The 23,279-nt window shown below is 53.7% G+C and overlaps 1 protein-coding gene and 1 long non-coding RNA gene across 4 annotated transcripts in view; one reads left to right on the top strand and one right to left on the bottom strand.

The window, feature by feature from the left end:
* LOC141374264 (uncharacterized) overlaps positions 1-1,376 on the top strand; it is a 19,640-nt gene extending 18,264 nt beyond the window's left edge. Inside the window, exon 4 of the long non-coding RNA XR_012381005.1 lies at positions 1,245-1,376. This is a non-coding gene — a long non-coding RNA (uncharacterized lncRNA). The remainder of the gene's footprint in view (positions 1-1,244) is intronic.
* Positions 1-23,279, bottom strand: part of CACNA1F (calcium voltage-gated channel subunit alpha1 F) — a 24,863-nt gene extending 1,584 nt beyond the window's left edge. Inside the window, exons 1-46 of one of the 3 annotated variants that reach the window (XM_025857561.2) lie at positions 23,218-23,279; positions 21,488-21,505; positions 21,003-21,108; positions 20,640-20,779; positions 20,252-20,394; positions 20,007-20,159; positions 19,202-19,398; positions 18,989-19,092; positions 18,056-18,246; positions 17,729-17,812; positions 17,522-17,615; positions 17,324-17,350; positions 17,013-17,173; positions 15,859-16,084; positions 14,579-14,786; positions 14,358-14,478; positions 14,161-14,242; positions 13,211-13,256; positions 12,971-13,022; positions 11,938-12,097; positions 11,622-11,751; positions 11,365-11,424; positions 11,129-11,235; positions 10,950-11,037; positions 10,406-10,513; positions 10,266-10,318; positions 9,128-9,274; positions 8,127-8,328; positions 7,870-8,028; positions 6,954-7,064; positions 6,629-6,712; positions 5,780-5,800; positions 5,444-5,572; positions 5,027-5,092; positions 4,676-4,767; positions 4,055-4,214; positions 3,700-3,827; positions 3,323-3,419; positions 3,032-3,134; positions 2,664-2,765; positions 2,365-2,495; positions 1,985-2,119; positions 1,542-1,711; positions 499-624; positions 270-397; positions 50-162 (exon numbers count right to left, since the gene is read on the bottom strand). In XM_025857561.2, coding sequence (XP_025713346.1) covers positions 50-162; positions 270-397; positions 499-624; positions 1,542-1,711; positions 1,985-2,119; positions 2,365-2,495; positions 2,664-2,765; positions 3,032-3,134; positions 3,323-3,419; positions 3,700-3,827; positions 4,055-4,214; positions 4,676-4,767; positions 5,027-5,092; positions 5,444-5,572; positions 5,780-5,800; positions 6,629-6,712; positions 6,954-7,064; positions 7,870-8,028; positions 8,127-8,328; positions 9,128-9,274; positions 10,266-10,318; positions 10,406-10,513; positions 10,950-11,037; positions 11,129-11,235; positions 11,365-11,424; positions 11,622-11,751; positions 11,938-12,097; positions 12,971-13,022; positions 13,211-13,256; positions 14,161-14,242; positions 14,358-14,478; positions 14,579-14,786; positions 15,859-16,084; positions 17,013-17,173; positions 17,324-17,350; positions 17,522-17,615; positions 17,729-17,812; positions 18,056-18,246; positions 18,989-19,092; positions 19,202-19,398; positions 20,007-20,159; positions 20,252-20,394; positions 20,640-20,779; positions 21,003-21,108; positions 21,488-21,505; positions 23,218-23,279 — 5,325 coding nt within the window. Of the gene's footprint in view, positions 1-49; positions 163-269; positions 398-498; positions 625-1,541; positions 1,712-1,984; positions 2,120-2,364; positions 2,496-2,663; positions 2,766-3,031; positions 3,135-3,322; positions 3,420-3,699; positions 3,828-4,054; positions 4,215-4,675; positions 4,768-5,026; positions 5,093-5,443; positions 5,573-5,779; positions 5,801-6,628; positions 6,713-6,953; positions 7,065-7,869; positions 8,029-8,126; positions 8,329-9,127; positions 9,275-10,265; positions 10,319-10,405; positions 10,514-10,949; positions 11,038-11,128; positions 11,236-11,364; positions 11,425-11,621; positions 11,752-11,937; positions 12,098-12,970; positions 13,023-13,210; positions 13,257-14,160; positions 14,243-14,357; positions 14,479-14,578; positions 14,787-15,858; positions 16,085-17,012; positions 17,174-17,323; positions 17,351-17,521; positions 17,616-17,728; positions 17,813-18,055; positions 18,247-18,988; positions 19,093-19,201; positions 19,399-20,006; positions 20,160-20,251; positions 20,395-20,639; positions 20,780-21,002; positions 21,109-21,487; positions 21,741-23,217 lie in introns of all 3 variants that reach the window. The other 2 variants (XM_025857559.2, XM_025857560.2) reach the window with 2 other exon arrangements.

Genomic DNA, 23,279 nt, shown 5'->3' with positions numbered 1-23,279 from the left:
TGGGCTAACTCCACCGCTCCAGACCTCAGCACCCCATTCCCCACCTCACCTGCGCCCTGCTGGGCCCTGAGTTGCGCCCACGATGGTAGGTGCCTGGGATGGGTAAATCTTCACAACTGCCCTGGCGCCGCAGACACTGGATAGTGAAGGAAGGCTTCCGACCTGGGGGTGGGGGGAGGCATGGGAGGGCAAAGAAGAATGTCAATGGCACCCCAGCCCTCTGCCCTGTTTGCTCTTGGGGGGCCCCCAGGATCCATGCCCACTCTTACCTGCAGGCGTGGGAGGCAGCAGACGGCGGCGTGGTACGTTGTGCCCATCCAGGTATCTCTGGGGTCTGTGGGGTGGCAAAAGGATGGGGCGCGGGGGAGTCCCTGCCCGCTCGTCTAGGTAGGAGAGCCTGTGCAGGAGAGAGGGCTGGGGGTGAGCTCAGGCCTGGGCGTGGGCGATGGGGTCCCATTAGTCCTGCCCTCCTGCACGTGGCTCATGGGGTCATCCTACGTGTCGTGGCCAGAGTCCTTGGTGGGGACTTCCTCTTCCTCATCCTGATTCTCCTGCTCTTCGGTTCCCTTGGGCTGAGAACTTCCTTCTTCTGGAATGGTGAAAATGAAACCCCCAGAGCTTCTCCTGGGGAAAGTGAAGCAAGTTAGACGATATCCCCCCACAGGTCCCCCTAGTATGTCGCCCTGGGCTCCTGGTTCCTTCTTGTTCCATGCCCCATCCCCTACAGAAACACTGGGCTTTGAGTTTAGTTTTTTTTTTTTCAACTGGGAAAACTCACATAATATAAAATTAACCTGTCATCATCTTTTAATATTTTATTTATTTATATATTTATTTATTTGAGAGAGAGACTGGGGGAGAAGCAGGGGAAGAGGGAGAGAGAGAATCCCAAGCAGACTCTGCGCTGAGTGCAGAGCCCGACTCAGGGCTGCATCTCATGACCCTGAGATCATGATCTGAACTGAAATCAAGAGTCGGATGCTTAACTGACTGAGCCACCCAGGTGCCCCAAACTGTCATCATTTTAAAATGAACATGGGGTTTCTTTTAATAGATGTTTCTCATGGGAAGGACTCAGCATTTCAAAAAAATCAAAGTTGGCCTGTTGAAGAGACACCGTCAACACAGGAACTGGGGCTATATTGGGGGGAGGCAAGGAGGAGGCTGTAAACGCTAGGTGTGACTTCACTTCCTTCTTTCATTATCCCCATGAGGTAAGTGCTGTTATCATTCCCCTTTTACAGGTGACAAAATTGAGGACCATGGAAACTGAGTGACTAGCCCAAGGTCACCTAGCAAATGGCAGAGCCAGGATTTGAACTGAAACTCATTTAATTCCGTGTTATGTGCTTTTTGTATTAAACCTTTGCATTGCCTTTCTCATATGAATCCCTTCTTACCCTCTGTTCCCATCTGAGGCCTTGGGTCCCTTCCATCCTTCCCAAATTTCCATTCAAAGGCCCCCTTGCCCCTGAATTTCCCCCATGTAGCGGCTAGTCCCTGCCTTCCCTTACAATATCCCACCAGACCCTTGACCATACCTGTGGCCATGGGATCCAGCCTGGGGTCCGCTGGGCTGTCTGGAATTGGGAGCCCCCCCATCGTCATCACTGGGCCCAAGGGAGAGTGAGTCTGGAGGTCTGTCCCCAACAGGCAGAGACACAGAAATCACAGAGCTCCGGCGAGATGGGGGCTGGGAGCCCATTGGGGCCTGTGGAATTCACAGGGCTGAATGTTGCCATTCATGTTACATCTAAGTCACTTGGTCAGTGACACAAGTCACTTGGAGTTTATTTCCAGTGACCTCCCTAGGGGCTGAATCTGGGTCTCACCCTCCAACAGTGGATGGTAGGTATCATATCAAGTAAACGTTTGCCTGTTGTAGGGGGGCTTCTCTGGGGGCCTCTTCCCCAAAGGCACGTAAGGAATTAAAGGAGTCTTTTTTACAATCCAGTTCCTTAGGAGGGTGAAAACTTGCCCTCACTTTGTACGTTTCCGGGTTCTTCTCATCTTCCTCCTCCTCTCCCTCCTGCCCCTCTTCCTCCTCCTCCTCATCTGTGTCACAAGTGAGGGCCTGCCTGATCTCAGGACCCAAGTCCTGTAGGCTCCTCAGACCAGCCTGTGGGGGTAGAAAAATAGGGAAGCAAGGCAGCTCAGGGTCCAAACTCCCCTGTTCATGAGCCTGCTCCCCATGCAGGAGTGTGGGGTGCGGTAAAGGGTCCCTCAGCCACCCCTGACCCTCTGTGAGTCCTGGGACCTCTGTTTCCTCGTCTGTGACATGGGTTCCACGAGATCCAGAGGGCAGTCAGCCTCAGCCGCAGTGCTCCCACATACTCCCACCCACCCAGGCCCCTCTCTGAAGACCTGAAGGGCAGAGGAGGTACTTGAGGGGGCCTCGCTCCCTAGAAGCCCCTTTTCTTTCCTCCGCCTGAATTTGCGGAAGTAGTCCTGGATCAGAAATGTGGCGTAGAATTTGCCCACGGTGACCTCTTCCTCTGGGGGCAAGGGAGAAGAGGCAAGGTCATATAGGGGTCCTCTGTTCCCCCTACCCACAGCATAGACTCTCCTTCGCCGCCCCCACTCCATCCAGTACTAGTTTTGTGATGGTGAGCAATCATTTGACATTTGGACGGGCTCAAGGAATTGGGGTGGAGTTAGCTCACCGTCAGCAGGGGGGATGACCTCATCTAACAGCTTCTGCTTCATCCTCTTCCAGATCTTTTTGATGACAATCCGCAGCTCCTGATTGGCTTGTTCCAGGTTCCCTGCATCAGGAGAGGATGTGGGGCATGAGCCAATAGGAGGAGCCCTTCACAGCCACTCCTTCCCTGTTGGAAGGGGCTTCACAAGCTTCTACCGCAGTCAACACACCACCCCCATTGAACAGGTGGTAAAACAGGCCTGGAGAAGCCAAAGTCACTCATTTTGAGGTTCAGAGCCAGGAGCCAGGCCCGTCACTCAATGAGATTGATCCCTGCATCCTCCCCAGTGGCCCTCCTGCTCCTGCCCCTTCCCCATCCCTCCCATGCACCTTCTGTCTTGATCTTCAAGGATGTCCGAACCAGGGCAAAGAGTGTGGCATTGAATGTCACTGTCCCATCTGAGTTGAGGGGCATGTTCATCGCCACAAGTCTCTATACACACCAGGGACATGGAACCCACTTTGAGCAAATGCCAGGGATGAAGACATTGGATGCCCAGGGGCAGAAACCTTTGAAGATAAAACCAAACACACCCTCCCCACCCAAGACAGGGTCCCTGCCCACCCCTGCCATGTGGTGGACAGCCCTCTCAGAGGTGGGGCGTGGGCAGGGGCACAGACCTTGCAGGCCACTCTGTGTGGGCACAGCTTCCCAAATCCCAAGGGGGGCTGGATACGTCTCAGCAGGGCAACCACATCCAGGTGCTTGATGCGGCCCCTGAGACAGGTGAGGGTGGGTGGGAGGCACCGCTGGATTGGAGATACCTCTATCCCTTTCTGAAGACTCTACCAGCTCATCTCTAGCTCCCCCCACCCTGCCCCACAACCCACAGCCTGCCAGGGAAGAATCCGAGGGCAGTTGGGGAAGACAGAGGTCAGAGGCAGTGGGAACCTTGAGGCATCTATTGACTGGGTAATGGGAGGTACAGGTCAGAGGTTCTGGGGCTGGGGGACTGGGTGGGGCAGAGCAATCCCAGTTCTGTGGTTATAGGCTATACTTGGCTCCAGGGTCATATTCAGACCAGATCCTCTTGAATTCATCAAGGTGATGAGGGCCCAGGATGGACCAATCTCTGGTTAGATAATCAAAGTTATCCATGATGACAGCCACAAAGAGATTTATGATCTGTGGGCCAGTGAACAGTGGGGGTTAGGTGAAGGGCAGAGCCAGGCGTGGGGGGTTGGTGGGACACTGAGGTAAACTTATGGTTACGGGGTCACGAGTCCCTGGGTTGATCTTATCAGACCAGCCCTTTCACCCGCTCTGAAGACCTGGGCTCCCCACCTTGTCCCCAGACCCCTCAGGGCCAGCCCCCATGGCAGTGGTGGTGGTTGTGGGGAAACCATCCTCACCAGGAAGGCACAGAGCATGAAGAAGCTGATGAAATAGGCGATGGCAAAATTGCTACCACAGGTAAACTCCTCGCCAGGGCTGACGTCAGACTCAGGGTCACACCGATTCCCGGGAAGGCTGGCGAGCATTATCTCCTGCCATGCCTCACCGGTGGCACACCTGGGGGTCACACAAGGGGGCCATCCTGGAGGGGAGGCTGTGAAGTCATGGCAAGTGGCATTGTGGGGAGCTGGAAGGGTGAGAAGATGATCCACTTCTTGCCAGGGGTTACATCTGGCACCGATCGATTCCATACAGCATTTCAATATTTTAAAAGCTGGTGTGGCCATGATGATGACAGTCATGTTCATCGGGTATCCCCATTTCAGTCCCCATGTTACTGATAGGGCACTGAGGCTTAAGAAGAGGATATACCTGACAGCTAGAAAAAGGATGGCTGAGGCTAGATTATTACACAAGATCCTTCAGATCAGAGCCATAAAAGGTCTCAGGCAAAATAAAAAGCCCCATGCTGCCCTGTTATTTCTACAGCTCAGGCATTCTGGGGCCCAGACAGGGTGTGTGGGCACCCAAGGGCATGCTGGGGACCAAGATGACAGTGGAGGGAGCGTAGATGTCACCTGAACAAAAGCAGCACAGCCTGTGGAAAGGTCTGGAAGTTGTTGTTTCGGTTGATCTGTGTGCCATCCTGAAGAGCCACCTTGCCAAACATCTGTGGGTGCACAGGGCATGTGTCAGAGGGGCAAACCCATGCCCCCACAGGTTGTCACCCATTTCACAACTTCTAATACTCCAAAGATCCTCAAAACCCTGACCTGCAGGCACTGCTGATCCCATTTCACAGACGTGCGGACTGACTCAGTGTCATCCAGCTTGTCTTTCAACCCACCACCCCCACTGTAGGTGAATTCCTACCCAACACCCCTCAGCAGAGGAGTGCCTGAGAGATGCTCCCTAGGGTCCCCACTTGCCTGCATCCCAATGACTGCGTAAATGAAGAATATCATTGCGATGAGAAGAGCCACATAGGGCAAGGCCTATGGGGGTGGAGAGGAGGATAGATATTCAGGTCCAGGCAGAGAACTGTAAGTCCCAGAATACACTGCTCCCTCAAGCCTGAGCCTGCAGAGAGATGTGGCCCATCCCCAAAGTGCCTGTGACTACCAGTGTCTCCCAAATGTGGACGCGGTATTAAATACAATAGAATAAGGTCAGTGAGGCCAAGGCATGTTGGGAACTGGGAGCCTAGAAAAATAGAGAAAACCAGAAACGGTAAATTGCAGATGGGTATGGAACACTGGGAGATGTAGTTCTTGGGGTGGTAAAGGGACAGACTGAGAGGTGTGAGATGGGGGTGAGGGGTGGTCAAAGGGATGGGTGGGGGTTACCTGGAAAGACTTGATGAATGTCCAGAGCAATGTGCGGATTCCTTCACCTTTACTGAGAAGCTTGACTAGCCGCATGACTCGGAAGAGGCGAAAGAAAGTGATGGAGATGCGGGAACTGTCCTCAGAGCTCTGAGGTTGGGAGTGTGGTAGGTATGATCAGTCTACATTTGCCCCAGCCACCTCCCTGTCTCATGCCTTGGCCCTCCCAGTCCCCAAATCCCTCAGAACTCAGGCCCCAGGATGGTCAGGTAACCTTTCTAAGGACTCTCAGGAAGAAAGGAAGGGAGGGTGGGTGTGGAAAGAAGCATAGAGTCCCTGTTGTGAGGTGGGGGCTACCTCGCCAAGGTGACCACCGTTCTGAAGGGAGATATGGCCAAGACAGAGGTGACAGAGGAGAGGATGAGATCACAGGCCCGAAGGGAGCAGGAACAAAGGGAGAAATGATGTAGCAGATATGGGGGATGATGGTAGAGTCATTATTCAAGGGATGATGGAGAAGGTTATATGGTAGTGGATCAAGATGGTTGTGGGAAAAGTTGGCAATGAGGGCGGAAGAGAAATGAGAGAGTACATGAAATGATGGCAGAGAACCAGTGGAGCCAATGGAGGAAATGATGGAGTCAGTGGTTTCATGGAGATGATGGAGATTAGAGAACCGGTGGAGGACCCAATGGAGAAGCCAGTGATGGAGACGTGGAACCAGCACCATTGTCAATGGAGGTGATAGAGCCATGTAGTACCCAGTGGAGGAGATGATGGAGCCAATGGTGGAGTCAGTGGTGATGACAGAGCCGTGAAAGACCCAGTGTTGGAGACAGTGGAGTCGTTGGAGGAAATGGAGCCAATGAAGTAGTCAGAAGAGACGATGGAGCCAAAGCAGGAGTTGGTGGAGATGATGGAGCCAATGGAGGGGATATAGAAGCAATGAAGGAAATAACAGAAATAACAGGAGAGTTGTTTTAGGAGATGGCAGAGCCAGAGGATAGGTTGCAAATGGAATAAGGGAGCTGGTGGAGGGGGACTTTGGCTAAACCCGACAGGGACTCGGGAGATATGGAGCTAGAGTGAGGATCACTGAGTCTTCAGGAATAGGGTGGAGGTAAGTGAGAGGCGCCTACTCATATGAAAGAAAGCCCTGGGGTTGAGGTGGGGGAAGGTTGGGCTTGTGGAGAGGCCAGTCCTTACGTTGACTTCAGTGACGGCAATGTCCACTACACTGCCCACCACAATAAGAGCATCAAATGTGTTCCAGGCATCCGTAAAGTAATGCTGTAGGCAGTAAAAAAGTAGAGCCTTGTCTTCTTAGAGCTAGCAAGCTAGCATAGGGGGCCAGTGGTAGGGGATATCGTAGAGGCAGGGCCCAACTTGGACCACATGATGGGCCTGCATCTGGATCCCTCTCACTCCCTGGTCTCATGAGCCCTTGGTGGCTGCCCCCCGAGAGCTCGGCAATGAGCTCCACCCCCAAGGAATTCACCCAGTGCAGGTGAGGCTAGGGCAAGGGGGGCACCTTAGGTTTGAAGGCGATGATTTTGAGCACCATCTCAACGGTGAAGAGGCCAGTGAAGACCATGTTGAGGATGTCCATGGCGTAGTTAAAGGGAGCAGTCTGTTCATAGTGCTGGGAGAGAAAGCCAGGTGTGAGGACAGAGCCTGAGTCAGAGACCTCTCCACCCACAACCAAATATTTTCTGGCTTGGACTGAGGTGAGTCTGGAGACGTGGTAGCACTGTGCGTTGGCCAAAACCCTCACACTGTCTGTATCCCAATATGGATATTGGAAAGTCCAGCTCTCGATTTCCTAGCTTTCCTTGCAGCTACTTCTGACTAGTGAGACAGAAACAGAAGTCAGCTTCTGTGAAAACTATTTTTGCTCTCCAGTAAAAGGCTTAAATGAGGAGAGCTCCCTGGTGCAACCTTCCCTCCTTTTTCCTGCCTTGAATGTGGTTTTGATGCCTGGAGCTGTGGCAGTCATCTTGTGACCATGAAGCAACAATCATGAGAATGAAAGCCAGCTTGTTAAGAATGGTGGAGGAGAAAGAGCCTGGATACCTGATGAACAATGATCAAACAGCCTACCTCTACACTTCTTGTTATGTGAGGTAGCTACCATATTTTGTTGACTCCAATATGCACATCTTTTCACATTTGGAATCTCTGAAATTGGGGTGCATTTCACAATCAATGGCAACTTACAATGGTCACCTGCCATTTTCCCCACATTCTTATATCTCTTAAGTCAGGATGCAACTTCCAATTATTGGCCTTAGATTTGAAGAAATGTGGCAAATATTTTTATAGCTTAAGTCTCTGTCAGTTGGGGGTTTTGTTACTTGCAGCCTAAAGCACTCCTAATGGTTCCCAAAGGATTGTGTGGACAGAATAGGGTAAGGTGTCTGGCAGGGGTCAGGGTGGGGAGCTCAGACCTGCATGGCTAGAGCAACCGTGTTGAGCAGGATGAGCAGGAACATGAGGTACTCGAAGGCAGCAGAGTTCACAGTGGCCCACACACGATACTGATGTGGGTTCTTGGGGATGTAGCGGCGGAGTGGCTGGGCCTTGAGGGCGTACTCCACACACTGGCGCTGCATATGGGTGCAGGGCATGAGTGAGCAGTGGGATCCCAAGGCAAGGGGGTGGTGGGGAGGGGTTGGAGGTCATAAGGTGAGGGGCCAGAGGTCACCTGGTTCTTGTCCAGCTCACAGTTTTGGTACTCCTGCTCGCCCTGGGCACGGAAGGTGATGATGACAAAGCCCACAAAGATGTTCATCATGAAGAATGCAATGATGATGATGTAGACAATAAAGAACACTGAAATCTCCACGTGGTAATTATAGATGGGGCCCTTGTCCTCTGCGTTTGCATCGATGGCCTTGTATAGTAGACTGGGGAACCAGTGGGAGTAGGTGAGGAGATAGCCAAGCCCCCTGAGACCTGTCCCCAGACACCTTATAACAGACACTCTAGAATCTCCTGCTTGGCACCCCAAAGGCCCCAAATCCCCTGACCTAACCACCTGGGACCTCCATGCATACCCCAAGCGACCCCACCTAACCTCAAAGACCCTTAAATCTCCTGTATCAGCCCTCTGGAGACCCAGAGATACTCATACAACCCTCTAGAGAATCCCCACCCCGGTCCTCCAAGACCCCCAAATCCCTTAAGTTCCCATGGACCCCTAAATTCCCTTCCTCAGGCGCCTGGAGATCCCCATGCAGCTCCCCAGAACTCACCCACAAGCCCCCCGAGATCTCTAAGTCATGTCCCATCAACTTGAATTCTTTGCTTTCCTTGCTCCATCTTCCCAAAGATCTTCGACTAGAACCCCAAAGACTTGTACAGCTCTCTGAAAACCCCTGAATCTCCAGCTCCATCTCCTCTGAGACCTCCTCCAGTGCCCCCCTCCAGACCTCTACCTGGTCCCCCCCCTAAATCCTACCCAGTCCTTTTTAGACTTCCTCAGAGACCTCTAGCCTTCCTAGAGACACCCCCTACCCAGTCCCCAAAACACCCCCAGCAACTTCTGGAGGACCCCCACCCCGTCCTCTGATATGCTTACCAGTCCTCAAAAAACCCTATCCAGTCTCAAGAGACCTTTATCACATCCCAAGGCACCTTCCCATCCATCCCAGCCTAGAGACTCCTGCCCTGTCCCCTGCCCATCCCTGGGGCCCTGCTCCTTACGCAGGCCAGCCTTCGAAGGTGGAGACAGTGAACAAGGCCATCATGGCTGAGAGGACATTGTCAAAGTTGAAATCACTGTTGACCCAGAGCCGCTCCCGGACCAGGGGCCGTGATACATCTCCATCAGGGTAGACAAGGAAGGAACCCCTGTGGATGTTGCAGACAGGCTGGGTGGGTGAGCAGGGGTGGGAAGTTGGGGAAAGAGGACTGGGGTCTCCAGCATGGAGGCAGCAGGCCATAGTGGTGAGGCTGGATAGCCGGGTTCAAATCCTGCCCCCCCCATTTACTGACTAGGTGACCTTGGGCATTTAACCTCTCTGAGCTTCAGTTTTCCCCATCTATGAAATAAGGATACTAACAGAACATATTTCCTGGCTTGTTACAGGATTAAGTCACTCAATGAGAATAGTGTCTGGCACATAGTTGGTACCATATATGTTAGCTATCACCACCATTATCATCATCGTCACCTCCCAGGAAAAAGTAATACTAATAATCAACATTTATCAGCCCAAAGTATATGCCAGGCACTGTGCTTAGCTTTACATGTAGAAACTTTCCATTGTAATACACACTCCAAGTAGTAACTCATTTACTCCTCGCAGCAACCTTGTGAGATCGGCACTCTTTTCATCCCCATTTTTCAGTTAAGGAAAATGGGACTCAGCAAGGTTGAGAAATGTACCCAAGTCTCACGAGATGAATTTGAACCAGGAATGCCTGACTTCAAAGCCCATGCTTTTAAACACTACCTTCTACAGGAATTTCAAAAAGGAAGCCTGGGACTTCGTGGCAGTGGCCATGGGTGGGGGGAGTGTTTGGGGATCTCTGGGGGGTCCAGAGTAGAATGTAGGTAACTCTGGAGAATGTGGAGAGGGGTTTGGGGAGGTCTGGGAGGGTCTCTTAGGGCTTGGTGAGATCTGAGGGCCTCTGCAGCTCTTGGGAAAGTTCTGGGGGTGTATTGTGGGGCCTTGGGGAATTCAGGGGGTTTGGGCGTCCTTGATAAAAACTGAGGGAGTCTCTGCAGTTCTTGGGAGGAAGCTCTAAGGGTTGCAGGGGACTTGGTGAGATCTAGGGGCCTATTTGGCCTTTGGGAGGGGTTCCGAGCTCCATGAAGGGCAGGGTTTGGGGCACTCACTTGCATTCTTGGGGGGTGTGTTTGGCTTCATCAGTGCATCTGTAGAATTTCCCCTGTAGGGAAGATATTTGTCAGGCAGGTTCACCCCTTACTCCCCACCTTGACCCGTGCCCGGGCCTCCCTCCAGTGTTTCCTCTCACCTTGAAAAGCTGCACACCAATGCAGGCAAACATGAATTGCAGGAGCGTGGTCACAATCATGATATTCCCAATGGTCCGGATAGCCACGAACACACACTGCACCACGTGCTGCAGGCACCCACAAATATGGTTAACGAGACTGCAGGCCACAGCAGCCAGGGGGTAGGGATTCTGGGTGTAGATGGCGCTCAGGCACTCGGGCTGGGGACATCTGGTTATGGATCAGGGATATGTGGTCAGGACCATGTGGTCAAGGGGCAGTGATATGGGTCAGGGCCATGTGGAATAATATTTACCGGGAAGGGATATGTGGCTGCATTTCAGGAACTTGGGTCAGAGAAATGTGGCCATGGGTAAGGAATTTATAGTCACTTGTAAGGAACATGGGTCAGGCCACGAGATCAGTGGCCCGGGATGGGTGGTTACATGTTGGGTCCAGGCTGTGTGGTCATGCATCCGTGCAAAAGGCCAGTCTGATTGGAGATCCTGGCCCTAGGAGTGGGGCAGGGTATGGGTCCTGTGGGTTTGGGTGGGGTCAGGTTACCTTGAGTCCCTTGGCCCTGTTGATGGCTCGGAGAGGCCTCAGTACTCGGAGTACCCTCAGAATCTTCACCACTGAAATGGCGCTGGAGCTGCGGAAGGGTCAGTCCTCAGTCCCCGGCCCAGGTTTGGCCTCTGCTCTGGTAGGAATGGAATGGGCAGGGGGTGGAGAGAGTCACTCACTGGATGCCAAAGGAGATGAGGGACACGCTGACCACCAGCAGATCCAACAGATTGAACCAGCTACGGCAGAAGGAGCCTCGGTGCAGGAAGGCCCCAAACACTGTCATCTGGGGGAAGGGGAGGGGTATCAGGCTAGAGAGGGGAGGAGGGTATGGAAAAAGGGAGAGGTGGGCTGTGGGGGCAGGTGCAGGGTGGTTTGGGGCAACTGGGGGTATGACTGGGGGCCTATTCATTACCTTTAGTAGAATCTCCACGGTGAAAATGGAGGTGAAAGCATAATCAAAGTACCCCAGAATCTGGGGGGTGAGAAATAGGGGAAGCCACTGAGTCATAGCTGAGAGGAATCCTAAGGGTATGTGTGTATATGCACGCACGCATGCATACCTTTCTGTAAGTTTCGCTGTCCCTCCCTCTCCCTCTCCTTCCCTCCCTCTCCTTGTGCCCATTAGGACACCCCTGGGAGTGTTCCCCCAGCCCCCAGCCAAAGGCTCACGTGGTTACGGAAGGAGTGGGCTCGGATGGGGTCCTCAGCGGCCAGGGACACACTGCTGAGGATGATGAACACGAGGATAAGGTTGGTGAAGATATGGTGGTGGATGAGGGTGTGGCAGGCCTTCCTCAGCCTGGGGAGTGGGGAGTGGGCTGTGGTCAGAACCCAGAACCACAGAGTTGATTGGGAGAGCCCAAGGGAGACGGCTCAGCCTCTTTTGCATCAGGCCGTGCGCCCCGCCAGAGGCTTGGCTGCTCCCTGGCCCTCCACCTGCCCCAGCCCCTCCTGCCTCGGCCCCCCACCCACTCCCAGCACTCACGGGTTGGTTTGGCTGAGACAGAAGAAGGCACTACCCTCAGGGATAGGTACCACCTTCTCCTTGGGGACAACTTCCTGCAGGAGTTCCACACGCCCTGCGCCTCCTTCCTCCTCTTCCTCCTCCTCCTCCTCTTCCTCCTCCTCCTCTTCTTCCTCCATGCCTGGCACCAGAAGACCAAAAAACAGACAATTAATTGGAAAACCTATGTAAAGCACCTAGAATAGTGCTTGTCACGTGGCAAATTCTTCCTATCTCCCTGCTAGAATGTCAGCTCCTCAGAGAAGGGATTTTAGTCTGTTTTGTTCATTGTTGTGTCTCCAGCACTTAGAACAGTGCGCAGGACACAGTAGAAGCTCAGGAAATGTCTGTTGAATGAACATCACCATCCTTGCAGTCCAATACACACTATTTTTTAATAAAGGCTCTGAGAAGTTCTGCAGTAAAACAGAAGTGTTTCTCTTCTTTAATCTCAGCGTCCCAAATGTTGCTGGCCACACCAAGCCCATTACTTTTATTTATTTATTTAAATTCCGTTAGCCAACATATAGTGCATCGTTAGTTTTTGATGTAGTGCTCAATGATGCATTAGTTGCGTAGAACACCCAGTGCTCATCACATCATGTGCCCTCCTTAATACCCATCACTCGGCTACCCCATCCCCCCACCCAGCTCCTCTTCCACCGCCCTCAGTTTGTTTCCCAGAGTCGAGAGTCTGTCATGGTTTGTCTCCCTCTCGGATTTCTTCCCATTCAGTTTTCCCTCCCTTCCCCTATGATCCTCTGTGCTATTGCTTTTGTTTCACCATATGATAACTGTCTTTCTCTGACTGACTTATTTCACTTACAATAATACCCTCCAGTTTCATCCATGTGAACGTAAATGGTAGGTATTCATCCTTTGTGATCAAGCCCATTACTTTCAAGATGATTTCGGAAAAGGCTTCTCCTCAGAAAGGAAGATCTCAGGGGTCAAGAGCTGTCTGGGTGCTGTCTCTAAGGTCCCACACTTCCTCCACCTGGCCCTGCCCACTTGCCTGCTCCTTCATTCTTTCTGCCCTCCTCTTCCTCATTCTCCCCACCAGGCACCTGGGGACAGAAAGATGGGGGTCACTGATGTTGGGGGAGACACTATAAGATGGACCCAGGGGAGGCACGGAAGGAACAGAGTAATGGAAGGATGCACAGGCACAGGATGGGAGTTAAAGACACACACACACACGGACAGGTATTGGTGGTAATGGGAGGTGTAGACAGTGCCCAGGCTTCTAACTCACCAACACTCCATTTTCCTGTGTGAGAGCTCCCTCAGTGCTCTTCTCCCTGTGAGAGAAAAGGGGAGTGATTGCTAAGGATTACGGCAGATAGGCGAGGCTGAGGGGGGGTGGTCAATGCAATCAGAACAGACCTGTCTGAGGTCCCATAGAACCTCCCTGCTTCTGCCCTCATTCCCACAGTCTGTTCTTCTCACAGTGGCCAAAGGGATCCTGTTAAATCTTAAGTCTGGCACATTCTTCCTCTGCTCACACCTCTCCCATGGCTCCCACTCACTCAGAGCAAAAACCAAAGTCCTCACCATGGCCCAGAATGTCCCCAATGGTGTCTCCCTATTGCCCCATTTGAGCTCACCTCATACCACTCTCCTCCTTGCTCACCCCACTCCAGACTCACTGGTCTCCTTGGTGTTTTATTGAATGTGCTGAATGTGCACCTCAGGACCTTTGCACTTGCTGTCCTCTTGTCTGAAGCACTCTTCCCCCAGATATTTTCATGGCTCACTCTCTCACTTCATTTGGGTGTCTGTTCAACTGTCACCTCTGTGTAAAGGCCTTCCTTGACTACCCTAACCAAAACAGCAACTTCCATTTCTCTCTATTCTTTTTTTCCATTTTCTTTTTTTCATTATATATCATTAACATATATTTAATTATGTTATATATTCATTTGTTTGTATTTTGTTTGCCTTCCCCAAATAGAATGTCATCTTCGTGAAGGCGACGACTCTGTATACCTTGACCCCTGTCATCTCCTCAGTGTCTAGAACATGGCCTGACACAAAGTAGGTGATCAATGAATGCATGTTGAATGAATAAGGACCGACAGGTTGGATCTGGGGATATGGATTGCCAGGGTGACCGAGGCATCTCTGGTGGTGTGGGATGTATGTGTGGGGACCCAGGTAGGGATCCCAGGGAGAGACTGTCTTGGGGGCGGAGCCAGACATCACCTGCCCTTGTCCTTGGCAGTCCCTTTATCTCCGCTGGCCAGGTTATCCACAGCAATGGCGAGAAACACGTTCAGAAGGATGTCTGGGGTGAGCTCAGGCTGCAAAGGATGGAGAAGCAGCCTGCCTGTGGACTGCCCACATCCCCTTAGCTACCCCCCGTTCTACCATCACCCAGCCCCTCAAGGCTCCAAGGATACAGTTGCCGCAGATGAAGAGGATGATAAAATAGACACACACCAGCATTCCTGGGAAGAAGGGGCCACCATAGGCCATGATACCATCATACATGACCGCGTTCCAGTCCTCACCTGTCAGGATCTGGGGGTGGGAGTTCACTGTGAAGCTCTTTGGGCCCTCCCACACTATGGTTCCCCCCTCCCCACCCGACCCACCTAATCCCATGGTCTCCAGACCCCACCTGAAAGACAGTGAGGAGGGCCTGGGGGAAGGTATCAAAGGTGCTTCGCTTGGTGTGGGTCTGGTCAAAGTTGAACTTGCCCCCAAACAGCTGCATGCCAAGCAGGGAGAAGATGATGATGAAGAGGAAGAGGAGAAGCAGCAACGATGCAATGGATTTCATTGAATTGAGCAGTGATGCCACCAAATTGCTCAGAGATGCCCAGTGCCTGCAGCAGAGATGGAAGAGGCGGGGTTGACATGTCTAGTGGTGAGTCAGAAGCCAGGGCAGGACTCCAGCTTGCAATGCGCTGGGGGTGGGCCGGGTCAAAATGAGCTTTGGAGTTGGGTTGAGGTGAAGATAAGACGTGAGGGGAAGGTTAAGTTTGGGGTTAGGGTGGGCATTGAGGGTGTAATGAGAGATTTTATGGAAGTTGATGAAGCTAGAATTGGGTTTCAGGTTGGGACTGGGATTGGGGTTAGGGGTTAAGAGACTATTTGGGGTTTCAGATGACTGAGTTGGGGATAAGGCTGTGGTTGAGGGTTGGGATAGAAGAGGGGAGAAGGATGAGACTGGATCTGGGTCTGGGGTTGCAGCTGGAGATAGGCTACTGGTTAGGAGTTAGAGAATTGGGGTTGTGGTTAGTGATGGGGATTGGCTTCGAGTTAGGGATGAGATTGGAGTTGGGGTTGGCCTTGGGATTGGGTGTTGAGGCTGTAGATGAGCTTGCATATGATGAGTGGCTAGAGGTTGGGGTTGGAGATGGTGTAATGGTTGCGGATGAGTATGGAGGTGAGTTCAGAGATGGGGCTGGGAATAATGTTTGAGCTGGAGTTGAGGTTGAGGAAGGGGATGGAAATGAAGTAGACACCCTCCCCAATGGACTTTAATCTCCACGAGGTGAGGGGAGCCTGGGTGGCTCAGTCGGTTAAGCATCCGACTCTTGATTTCTGCTCAGGTCATGATCTCAGGGTTGTGAGATCGAGCCCCTCGTCAGGCTCTGAGCCAGGCGTGGAGCTCGCTTAAGATTTTCTCTCTTTTCCTCTCCCTCTGCCCCTCTCCCCCCACTCATGCTCTCTCTCTCTCTCTCTCTCTCTCTCTCTCAAAATAATCTCCATGAGGCGGGAACTTGTGTCTGCTTTGATTCCTGGTGTTTCTCTAGGGCCTGGAAGAGTGCCTGGCACGAGGTAGGCACTCAGTGGATATTTGCTAAATGAATGGTGAGGCAGATAGTCACTGGAGCTGGGGAGGGGGCTGTTAGGGCTCTGCTTGGGGCCCCAATCCTCCCCTGCCCCACGCACCTAGTGACTTTAAAGATCCTGAGGAGGCGCACACATCGGAGCACTGAGATGCCCAGGGGCTGCATGGCGCCCACCTCCACCAGGGTGGTCTCCAGGATGCCTCCACAGACCACGAAGCAGTCAAAGCGGTTGAAGAAGGAAGAAACATAGGCAGAGGGGCCCAGACCGTACAACTTGAGAAGCATCTCCACCGTAAAAAGACAGAGCAACACCTTGTTGGCATACTCTATGGGGAGAGGGGCAGAGGTGACTGGATTGGCCAGTTTCCTCGGTGACGTGTAAGGCAGTAGGGGCCATGGGGTGATCTGGGGTAGCTGGTATCGGGCCAGACACAGGCTGGTGGTAGGGCGAGGGTTAGGGATTGGGGTGAGTTTGTAGGTCAGAGTGGGTGAGGTTTTGGAGGGCTTGGAACTGGGGTGAGGGGCAGAATCAGGGTGGGGGCCTCGGTCAGCCTCTATGAGTCCAGGAAAACTCCACTTCAAAGGTAGTGTTAAGAGTCTGGGGTTTAGTTGGGATTGAGGCTGGTTTGAGGCTTGGGGGTCAGAAATGTGTTCAGTATTCAGGTTGGGGTTGAGATTAAAATGAATAACAGTAAGAGCTAACACTTCTAAAATGTTAGCTTTATGTGGACCACGCCATGTTCGAAGCACTTTTCACTTTAACTCACTTAATCCTTCCAACCACCCCATGAAGTGGATACGATTACTAGCCCCATTTTGTAGATGGGGAAACTGAGACACAGAGGGGTTAACCTGTCCAGACAGTGTGGAGTTAAGATTCTGGACTCTGGAGCCACCTGCCTGGGTTTGCCACTCACTAGCCAAGTCCTGGGATTAATCATTTAATTCTTCGGTAGCTTGGTGCTCAGTACTGTGTGCCTTAGTACTTGCTTCACATAAGGTTTCAGTGAAGAGAAATTGGGTTAGTACATTCAAAGTGCTGAGAACAGAGCCTGATGCACACAGCAAGTGCTCCAGAAGTGTAAGCTACAAGGTGGGGTGGGACAGACTAAGGTTTCTGCGTTGATTAGGGCAGGAAGGCATCGTCTGGGGGTCTGAGGAACCCCAGAGATCCTGGATTTGGGTTTCTAGGGTGGAGGGAATTGGGGGCTGGGGAAGAGGGCTGGCAGTCTGGCGGCGGGGGGGGGGGCGCACCCTGGATCTGGGTGAGCCACACGGGCTGCCCGTGGTGCTCTGAGGCGATGGTCAGCGTGTTGAGGAAGACGAGCAGCAGCACGGCCCAGTAGCAGGCGGTGGACTTCACAGCCCGCCGGCAGCGCGCCCGGAGGCCCCGGTTGGCTCGGCGGAGGCGGCGGCTGGGGGAAAGGCAAGCCCCCTGGCTGAAATCAGCTACCTAAGCCAGGCCTGGGGGGCTCGGGTGGGGTGGCCTGGTGGTCACGGGGGACTTGGAGGTGGGGCTCACACAAAGCTGGGGGCCCAAGAGTCTCGTAACTTTCCCAACTCACCAGACCCTGGTTTTCATGATCTTGTTTCTGGAAAAGAGGAGGATGGAAGGTGGGCGTCATAAGGGACTAAAGGGCAGTCAGTGGCTGGGGTTGGAGGTCAGGGGCTGGGGCCAAGGTTAGAGGGTAAAGTAAGGATGGGGGTTGGGGTCTGGACTGGGTTCTGGGCCGGCCAGGGGGCCAAGGGCTGGGGGCCCTCACAGGCAGCGTGTACAACTGGCCAGAGCCCCCTCCTCTTCTTCCTCATCGCCTGGGGTCTCTGTCATCGAACCCGTGTCACTGGCTGGGAGGCTGGCTGCGGGCAGGGTGGGAATAGAGGTCAGCACACGAAGACCCCAGGGTTCCCCCCTTGGCTTGCTCCTCCTTCTACCCATCCCAGCCCGCTCCCCAATCTGGATGGACCCCCACCATGGCTGCTGGTGGAGCGGGTGGAGTGGCTGAACCAGCGCAGACGCCCATGTCTCCTAGTGGTCAGCTCTGCCAGTTGGGGCCCTGCGGGACGGGAAGGACAGTTGCGGAGTGTGGCCCGAGGCCGGGTTAGGGCCGTGGGTGCGTGGGTGGGGCTGTTATTTGGAGTCTTTGCTCTGGGTACAGTCCGGGAAGGGTGTTCTGTGTCCTAGGCTGGAACTGGGGGCTGGGCCCAGAGTTGTTGCCAGTTAGGGTGGGGTCTCAGGAGGGTAGCCCACATGTGAGGCATATGTGGGGCAGGGAATGGGCCTGACTGGGGGTGCCTACGGGGGCCGGCCCGGCCCTCTTCGGCCATAGAACCGAAGTTGCCGTCAGCTGAGGGGTCTTCGATGTCCAGCTCCTCTGCCTGAGTGATCCAGTCCAGGTAGCCTCGCAGGTCCTCCTCCAACTGCTGCTTCTCCCGCAGCTTCTGGAAATCCCCTCGTGCTTTGGCCTTCTCCCTCTCCTTGGAGAACTCCCTGAGGGAAGAAGTTGGAGAGCTAGGTGGGGGAAGCACCCTGGCTCCCTTGCCTTCACCACTCCAGCCCCACTGGCCTCCTTGCTGTTCTTGGAATATGTCAAGCACATTCTAGCTTCGCACTGGCGGTTCCCTTTGCTTGGAGCCCCCTTTCCTCAGATATCCACACGGCCCATTCCCTCATCTCTTTCACATTTCTACTCAGATGACACCTCAAGGAGGTCTGTCCTGACTGTCCCTATCTGTAATTGCAAGATTTGCCCCTTCCTATCCTTAGGCTTCCTTTCTTTCCATAGCACATATTCCGTATAAAACACTACATATGTGAGGCGCCTGGCCGGCTCAGTCGGTAGAGCATGGGACCCTTAAGCTCAGGGTTGTGAGTTCAAGCCCCACATTGGGCGTGGGGCCTACTTGAAATAAGAAAAAATTTCAACAACCCCCTACACATATGTGTGGGGGGTGGGGTGGGGTGTGTGGGTGTGCATAAACACAATCTGCTGTGTATGTTGCTATTATCTGTCTCTCCCCACCAGAATGTAACATCCAGGAAGACAGGGATTTTTGTCTTTTATTCCATTCCTAGAATGGTGTCTTGCACACAGTAGATGCTCGACGTTGACTGACCGAATGAAGGGGTATTTCAGATGGGTTCTGAAAGGATGCCTAGGAGTTTGCTAGGAAGAAAACAAATGGGACAGGGGCTGAGGGGCAGTATGGGGGGAGGTGTCTAGGCTCCTCACCCACTCAGGACACCAAGCACAAGGTTGAGGACGAAGAAGGACCCAAAGATGACGAGACTCACGAAATACACCCAGGGCAGCTCATACCCCATGGCATCCTGCATCTGGGGAGAGAGAGGACATGCATCTCTCAGGATACACAGATGCTCTCGCCTGAGCTTAGGGAGGAAAGGCAGGTGCAGTCTCGCACTGTGTGCCCGTCGTCCACCTCACCCAGTAGAGCACATCGGTCCACCCTTCCATGGTGACGCACTGGAAGACCGTCAGCATGGCGAAGAAGAAGTTGTCGAAGTTGGTGATGCCCCCGTTGGGCCCTGCCCAGCGCCCGCGGCACTCGGTCTGGTTCAGGGTGCACACACGCCCGGATCCCGAAGACGCGCAGGGCGACGGGTCCTCCTCCGCTTCCACGTCTGTGGGAAGACTGGAGCTTTGGGTTCTGAAGCCTGCCGACCCACAGTGCCTGCTACCCTGGAGCCCCGCCCACCTGAGAAGTTCAACTCAGGGTTCGAGATTCTTCTCAATCGAGGGCAACTGTAAGCTCCTAACTCTGCTAGATCAGGATTCTGAGTCCTAACTACAGGTATCTGGGGGGTGGAACTGTAAAACTTGCGGTGGAATCTTGTAAATAACCGTGAGCCGTGAGCCTGGGGGAGGAGTCTTGTGAATTGGGAAGGGTCTCTTGAAAAGAGGGCGGGCGCAAGGCTTGGGCGGGAGTCTGGATAAAGGGCCTGAGTACTTGGGACCAGTTCTGGAGGATGGAGTCCAGCGCCCGGTAGGGTCTTGGCCTGTGGGTGGAGTCTTGTGATGGGGCGGAGCTATTAGCAAAAGGGCGGCTGTAGCCCGGGTTTGAGGGCGGAGTCTTGAATAAAGGGGTGGAGGCTTGTTATCTTGGGGGGGTGGAGCCTGAGCCTCGGGGTGGAGTCCTGTGGATTTGAGTGGGTTTTTCTGAGAACAGGGTGGGGGGCCTAGGAACCAGTGGAGGGGGGTGTCCCGTCCCGGGAGGGGTGGAATGGCTGACCAGATCCCAGGAAGTAACATGTCTTGTGCATGCGTCCAAGGAACAGCTCGAGTCCGATGATGGCATAGATGATGATGACGAAGAGCACGAGCAGTGCGATGTGCAGCAGCGGCACCAGGGCCTTCATGATGGAATTGAGCACTATGTGCAGGCCTGTGGGGACAGAGGGACTAGCTAGGTCGGCCTAACCCCCCCTCCGTCGCCCCTCCCCCACCTCCAACCTCCGGCGGCGGCGTGCCACTCACTTGGGACCCCAGACACCAGCCTCAGTGGCCGCAGCACCCGAAACGCCCTCAACGCCTTCACATCGAAGCCCCCCGGCTTCCCCCCGGTGTGCGGGGTGTCCCCCGGCCGACCAGGGCCCTGCTCCAGAAGCACGCTGAACAGCCTGATGGGGTAGCACGGGATGAGGAGGCCGAGGTCGGGCCTTGGGACCTCCCTCCACCCCTCCCTTCTCAGAAAAGCACAGGTCCCCGTAACTGGAAGTGCGAATAAGTTTAAAATATGTTAATATTCCTGATTCTGGCTGCCAAATGGGGGCAGTCGGAAGCGGATATTTCCCTGAGGCCCGAATTCAGCGGGCCTTGGGTAGGAAGTTGAACTAAGGTGGGGGTGTCCCCTGCAGACGCGCACCCGACCACAACGATGATGAAGTCGAGTAGGTTCCAGCCATTCCGGATGTAGGCGCTGGGATGGAGCACTAGCCCATAGGCCACAATCTTGAGCACAGTCTCCACAGTGAAAATCACAAGGAATACGTACTCCACTTGCTCCTGAGGGCAGAGCCGGGGGCGGGGCGGGAGAGTGGGGGGTTATTTGGGGGGGGCTTGGGGGGGGCCGGGGAAGGGAAGCATAGTCCGGGATCTAAGGTTGGCTGGATAGGAGAGGGTCATCTGAGTCAGCGAGGAGCGGGGATGGAGGGGCTTGAAGGGTTGTGGTGTGGTTCTACTGGGGCTGTATCCGGCTTGGGGTGGGGAGGGGCTGTGCGAGCCTCACCAGGTTGTGGTTGGCAGTGTTGGAGTCATCTTCTGGGAAGGGGATGTAGACCCCCAGGGCTACACAGTTGGCAAAGATGGTCAGCAGGATGAGGATGTCGAAGGGCCTCAGGTGGACAGTCAAGGACCCAGGCGGGTAGGTCTCAGCCTCCCCACACTCCCTTGGGGCCCTCCCCATCCAATGCTGACGCTTGACCCAAGGCGACCAGCCCTGACATTCCCAACCCCTGCCCTGACCAAGGCTTTGACTTTGAACCCCCTAGAAATCTTAGCCATCCCAACTCTTGCTTTGATTTAGTCCTTGACTCTTGACACTCCTCCTCCTCCCAGTGCCTCCACCTCTTTCAACTCACCCTCTAATCCCGTTCTTGACTCTTGATCCCTAGTGACCTCAGCCTTCCTCCATTCTAGCCCTAACCTAATCCTTGACTCTTGATACCTTGGTGACCCTCACCCCTGAGCCCTGCCCCTGGTCTTCCAGGATGCTTCCACTCCACAATGCTGATGCAGGACCGCCGCAAGGGGTTGGCCAGGGTGAGGCAGAAGAGCGCCCGGGGTGACCGCTGAGCACTGGCCACTGCCACCGTCTTGTGCTTACTGTGCTGAGTCCTTCGCTTAGGGGTCTCCAGGCCCGCCGCCCCGCTGGTTTCTTCGCCCCCCGATGTTGGAGGCCCAGGGCACAGCCCCCATTCAGGACCGGGGCCTGCCCCATTGGCTGGGCTGGGCTCTGGGTTGGTGTCTGTGTGGAGAAACCGAGTCAAGGAGGGAGGGAGGGGGGGTATTGGGGCAATCATGGTTGCCTCCTTCCTGATCCCATCCCTGTGTCTGGGGGAAGGAGAGAAGAGCATGTAAAATTAGGGAGAGCTGGGGGCGTGCCTGAGTTAAGAGCTGGGGGGTAAGAGTTGGTGTTGTAATTGATTGGGGGTAGAGAGAATTTGTAGAGAAGGGAGGGCGAGATTACATTTCCAAGTAAAGTAGGCTTTGCTGTTAGACTTGGTAGGGAGTTTAAATTGGCATGAGGTAGGATTAAGTTTATAGCTGGAGGCAAATTTAGGGTTAAATTCGAATGGTGGATTTTGGATTGGATTTAAATACAGGTAGGAGTGGGGCGTTTGAGTTGGGATTAGAATTAGGATCAAGGTTAGGGTTAAAGTTAAGTTTGGATGGGATTTGAATTTGGCATTGGGGTTTCCAGCTAAAACCATTCCCAATTCCTGTGGCCTTGTTCTAGCCTCTGAAGGGCAGTAGGTTGGCTTGGTTAAGATCCCCAGTGTCGGATGGGCAGTATGAGGGGAGGTGTCTAGGCTCCTCACCCACTCAGGACACCAAGCACTGCCGACCCACAGTCCCTGCTACCCTGGAACCTGAAGTTGAAATCCTGACTCGACCACTTGGTAGCTGTGTTCAGCCTTGGGAAAATTATGCACCCTCCCTGAGCTTCAGTTTCCTTATCTGTGTAATGGAAAGAAAAGAGTACCTATGTTATAGAGTCGTCGTGAGGATTAAGTGAGTTCAGCATTCAGAACAATGTCTGGGACAGAGTATTATTCCCATTTTGCAGGTGAGGAAGTTGATGCAAAAAGGGAGGTGATTTGACGAAGTGCCTGAACTGGGATTCAAACATATGCAATCTCTGACTCCAAGCCTTCATGACTTACTGCCACGATCAAATGTGTTCATTCTCTCTCTCCCTCTCTCTCTCTCTCTCTTTAGTCCTTAAAAATTGATCTGCGCTCTTTTTGGAGAGTCAGAGACCACTCATTAACAGTATTGATATCTAGATGTTGGGGTTGAAGTTAGATGAACTTAGAGCTCATACTAAGGGCTGTATCTACGTTGGAGTGGGCTGTAACTACGTTGGAGTTTCGACTCTAACAGGGGTTCGCTTTCTGGTTTGGTAAGGTTCGTGTTAGGATTGAGCTTGGGGTTGCCTTTGGAATTGGACTTGGGGTGGGCACTAGGATGGAGGTTGGGGCCAGGATTAGGGTTGGGATTCAGTTGGGAACTAAAGCTGTGGATGGGGCTGGGAGGCCATGGGGGCAGGGTCTGAGTCAGGCCGAGCGTCAGGATTTAGGTGGCAGTAGGGCTATGTTTCGTGCTGGCTGGGGTGGAAACAAGCTGATGTGGTTCTGGTCCCCTGGTGGCTCTCTGGGGGTGGGGTCCTGTTGGGCAGTAGATGGGGCAGAGGGGCAGAGGGTAGAGCAGAGCCTAGGCTTGCTCCAAGGGTCTGCAGGGGTGGAAGGCTGCTCTCACCTTTCCCGCCTTCAGATGCCGACAT

The sequence above is a fragment of the Callorhinus ursinus genome, unplaced genomic scaffold (assembly GCF_003265705.2).
Source record: "Callorhinus ursinus isolate GAN/ISIS: 27379988/994484 unplaced genomic scaffold, GSC_fseal_2.0 scaffold16, whole genome shotgun sequence".
Classification (NCBI taxonomy): Eukaryota; Metazoa; Chordata; class Mammalia; order Carnivora; family Otariidae; genus Callorhinus; species Callorhinus ursinus.
This window is presented reverse-complemented; position numbering and strand designations above follow the sequence as displayed.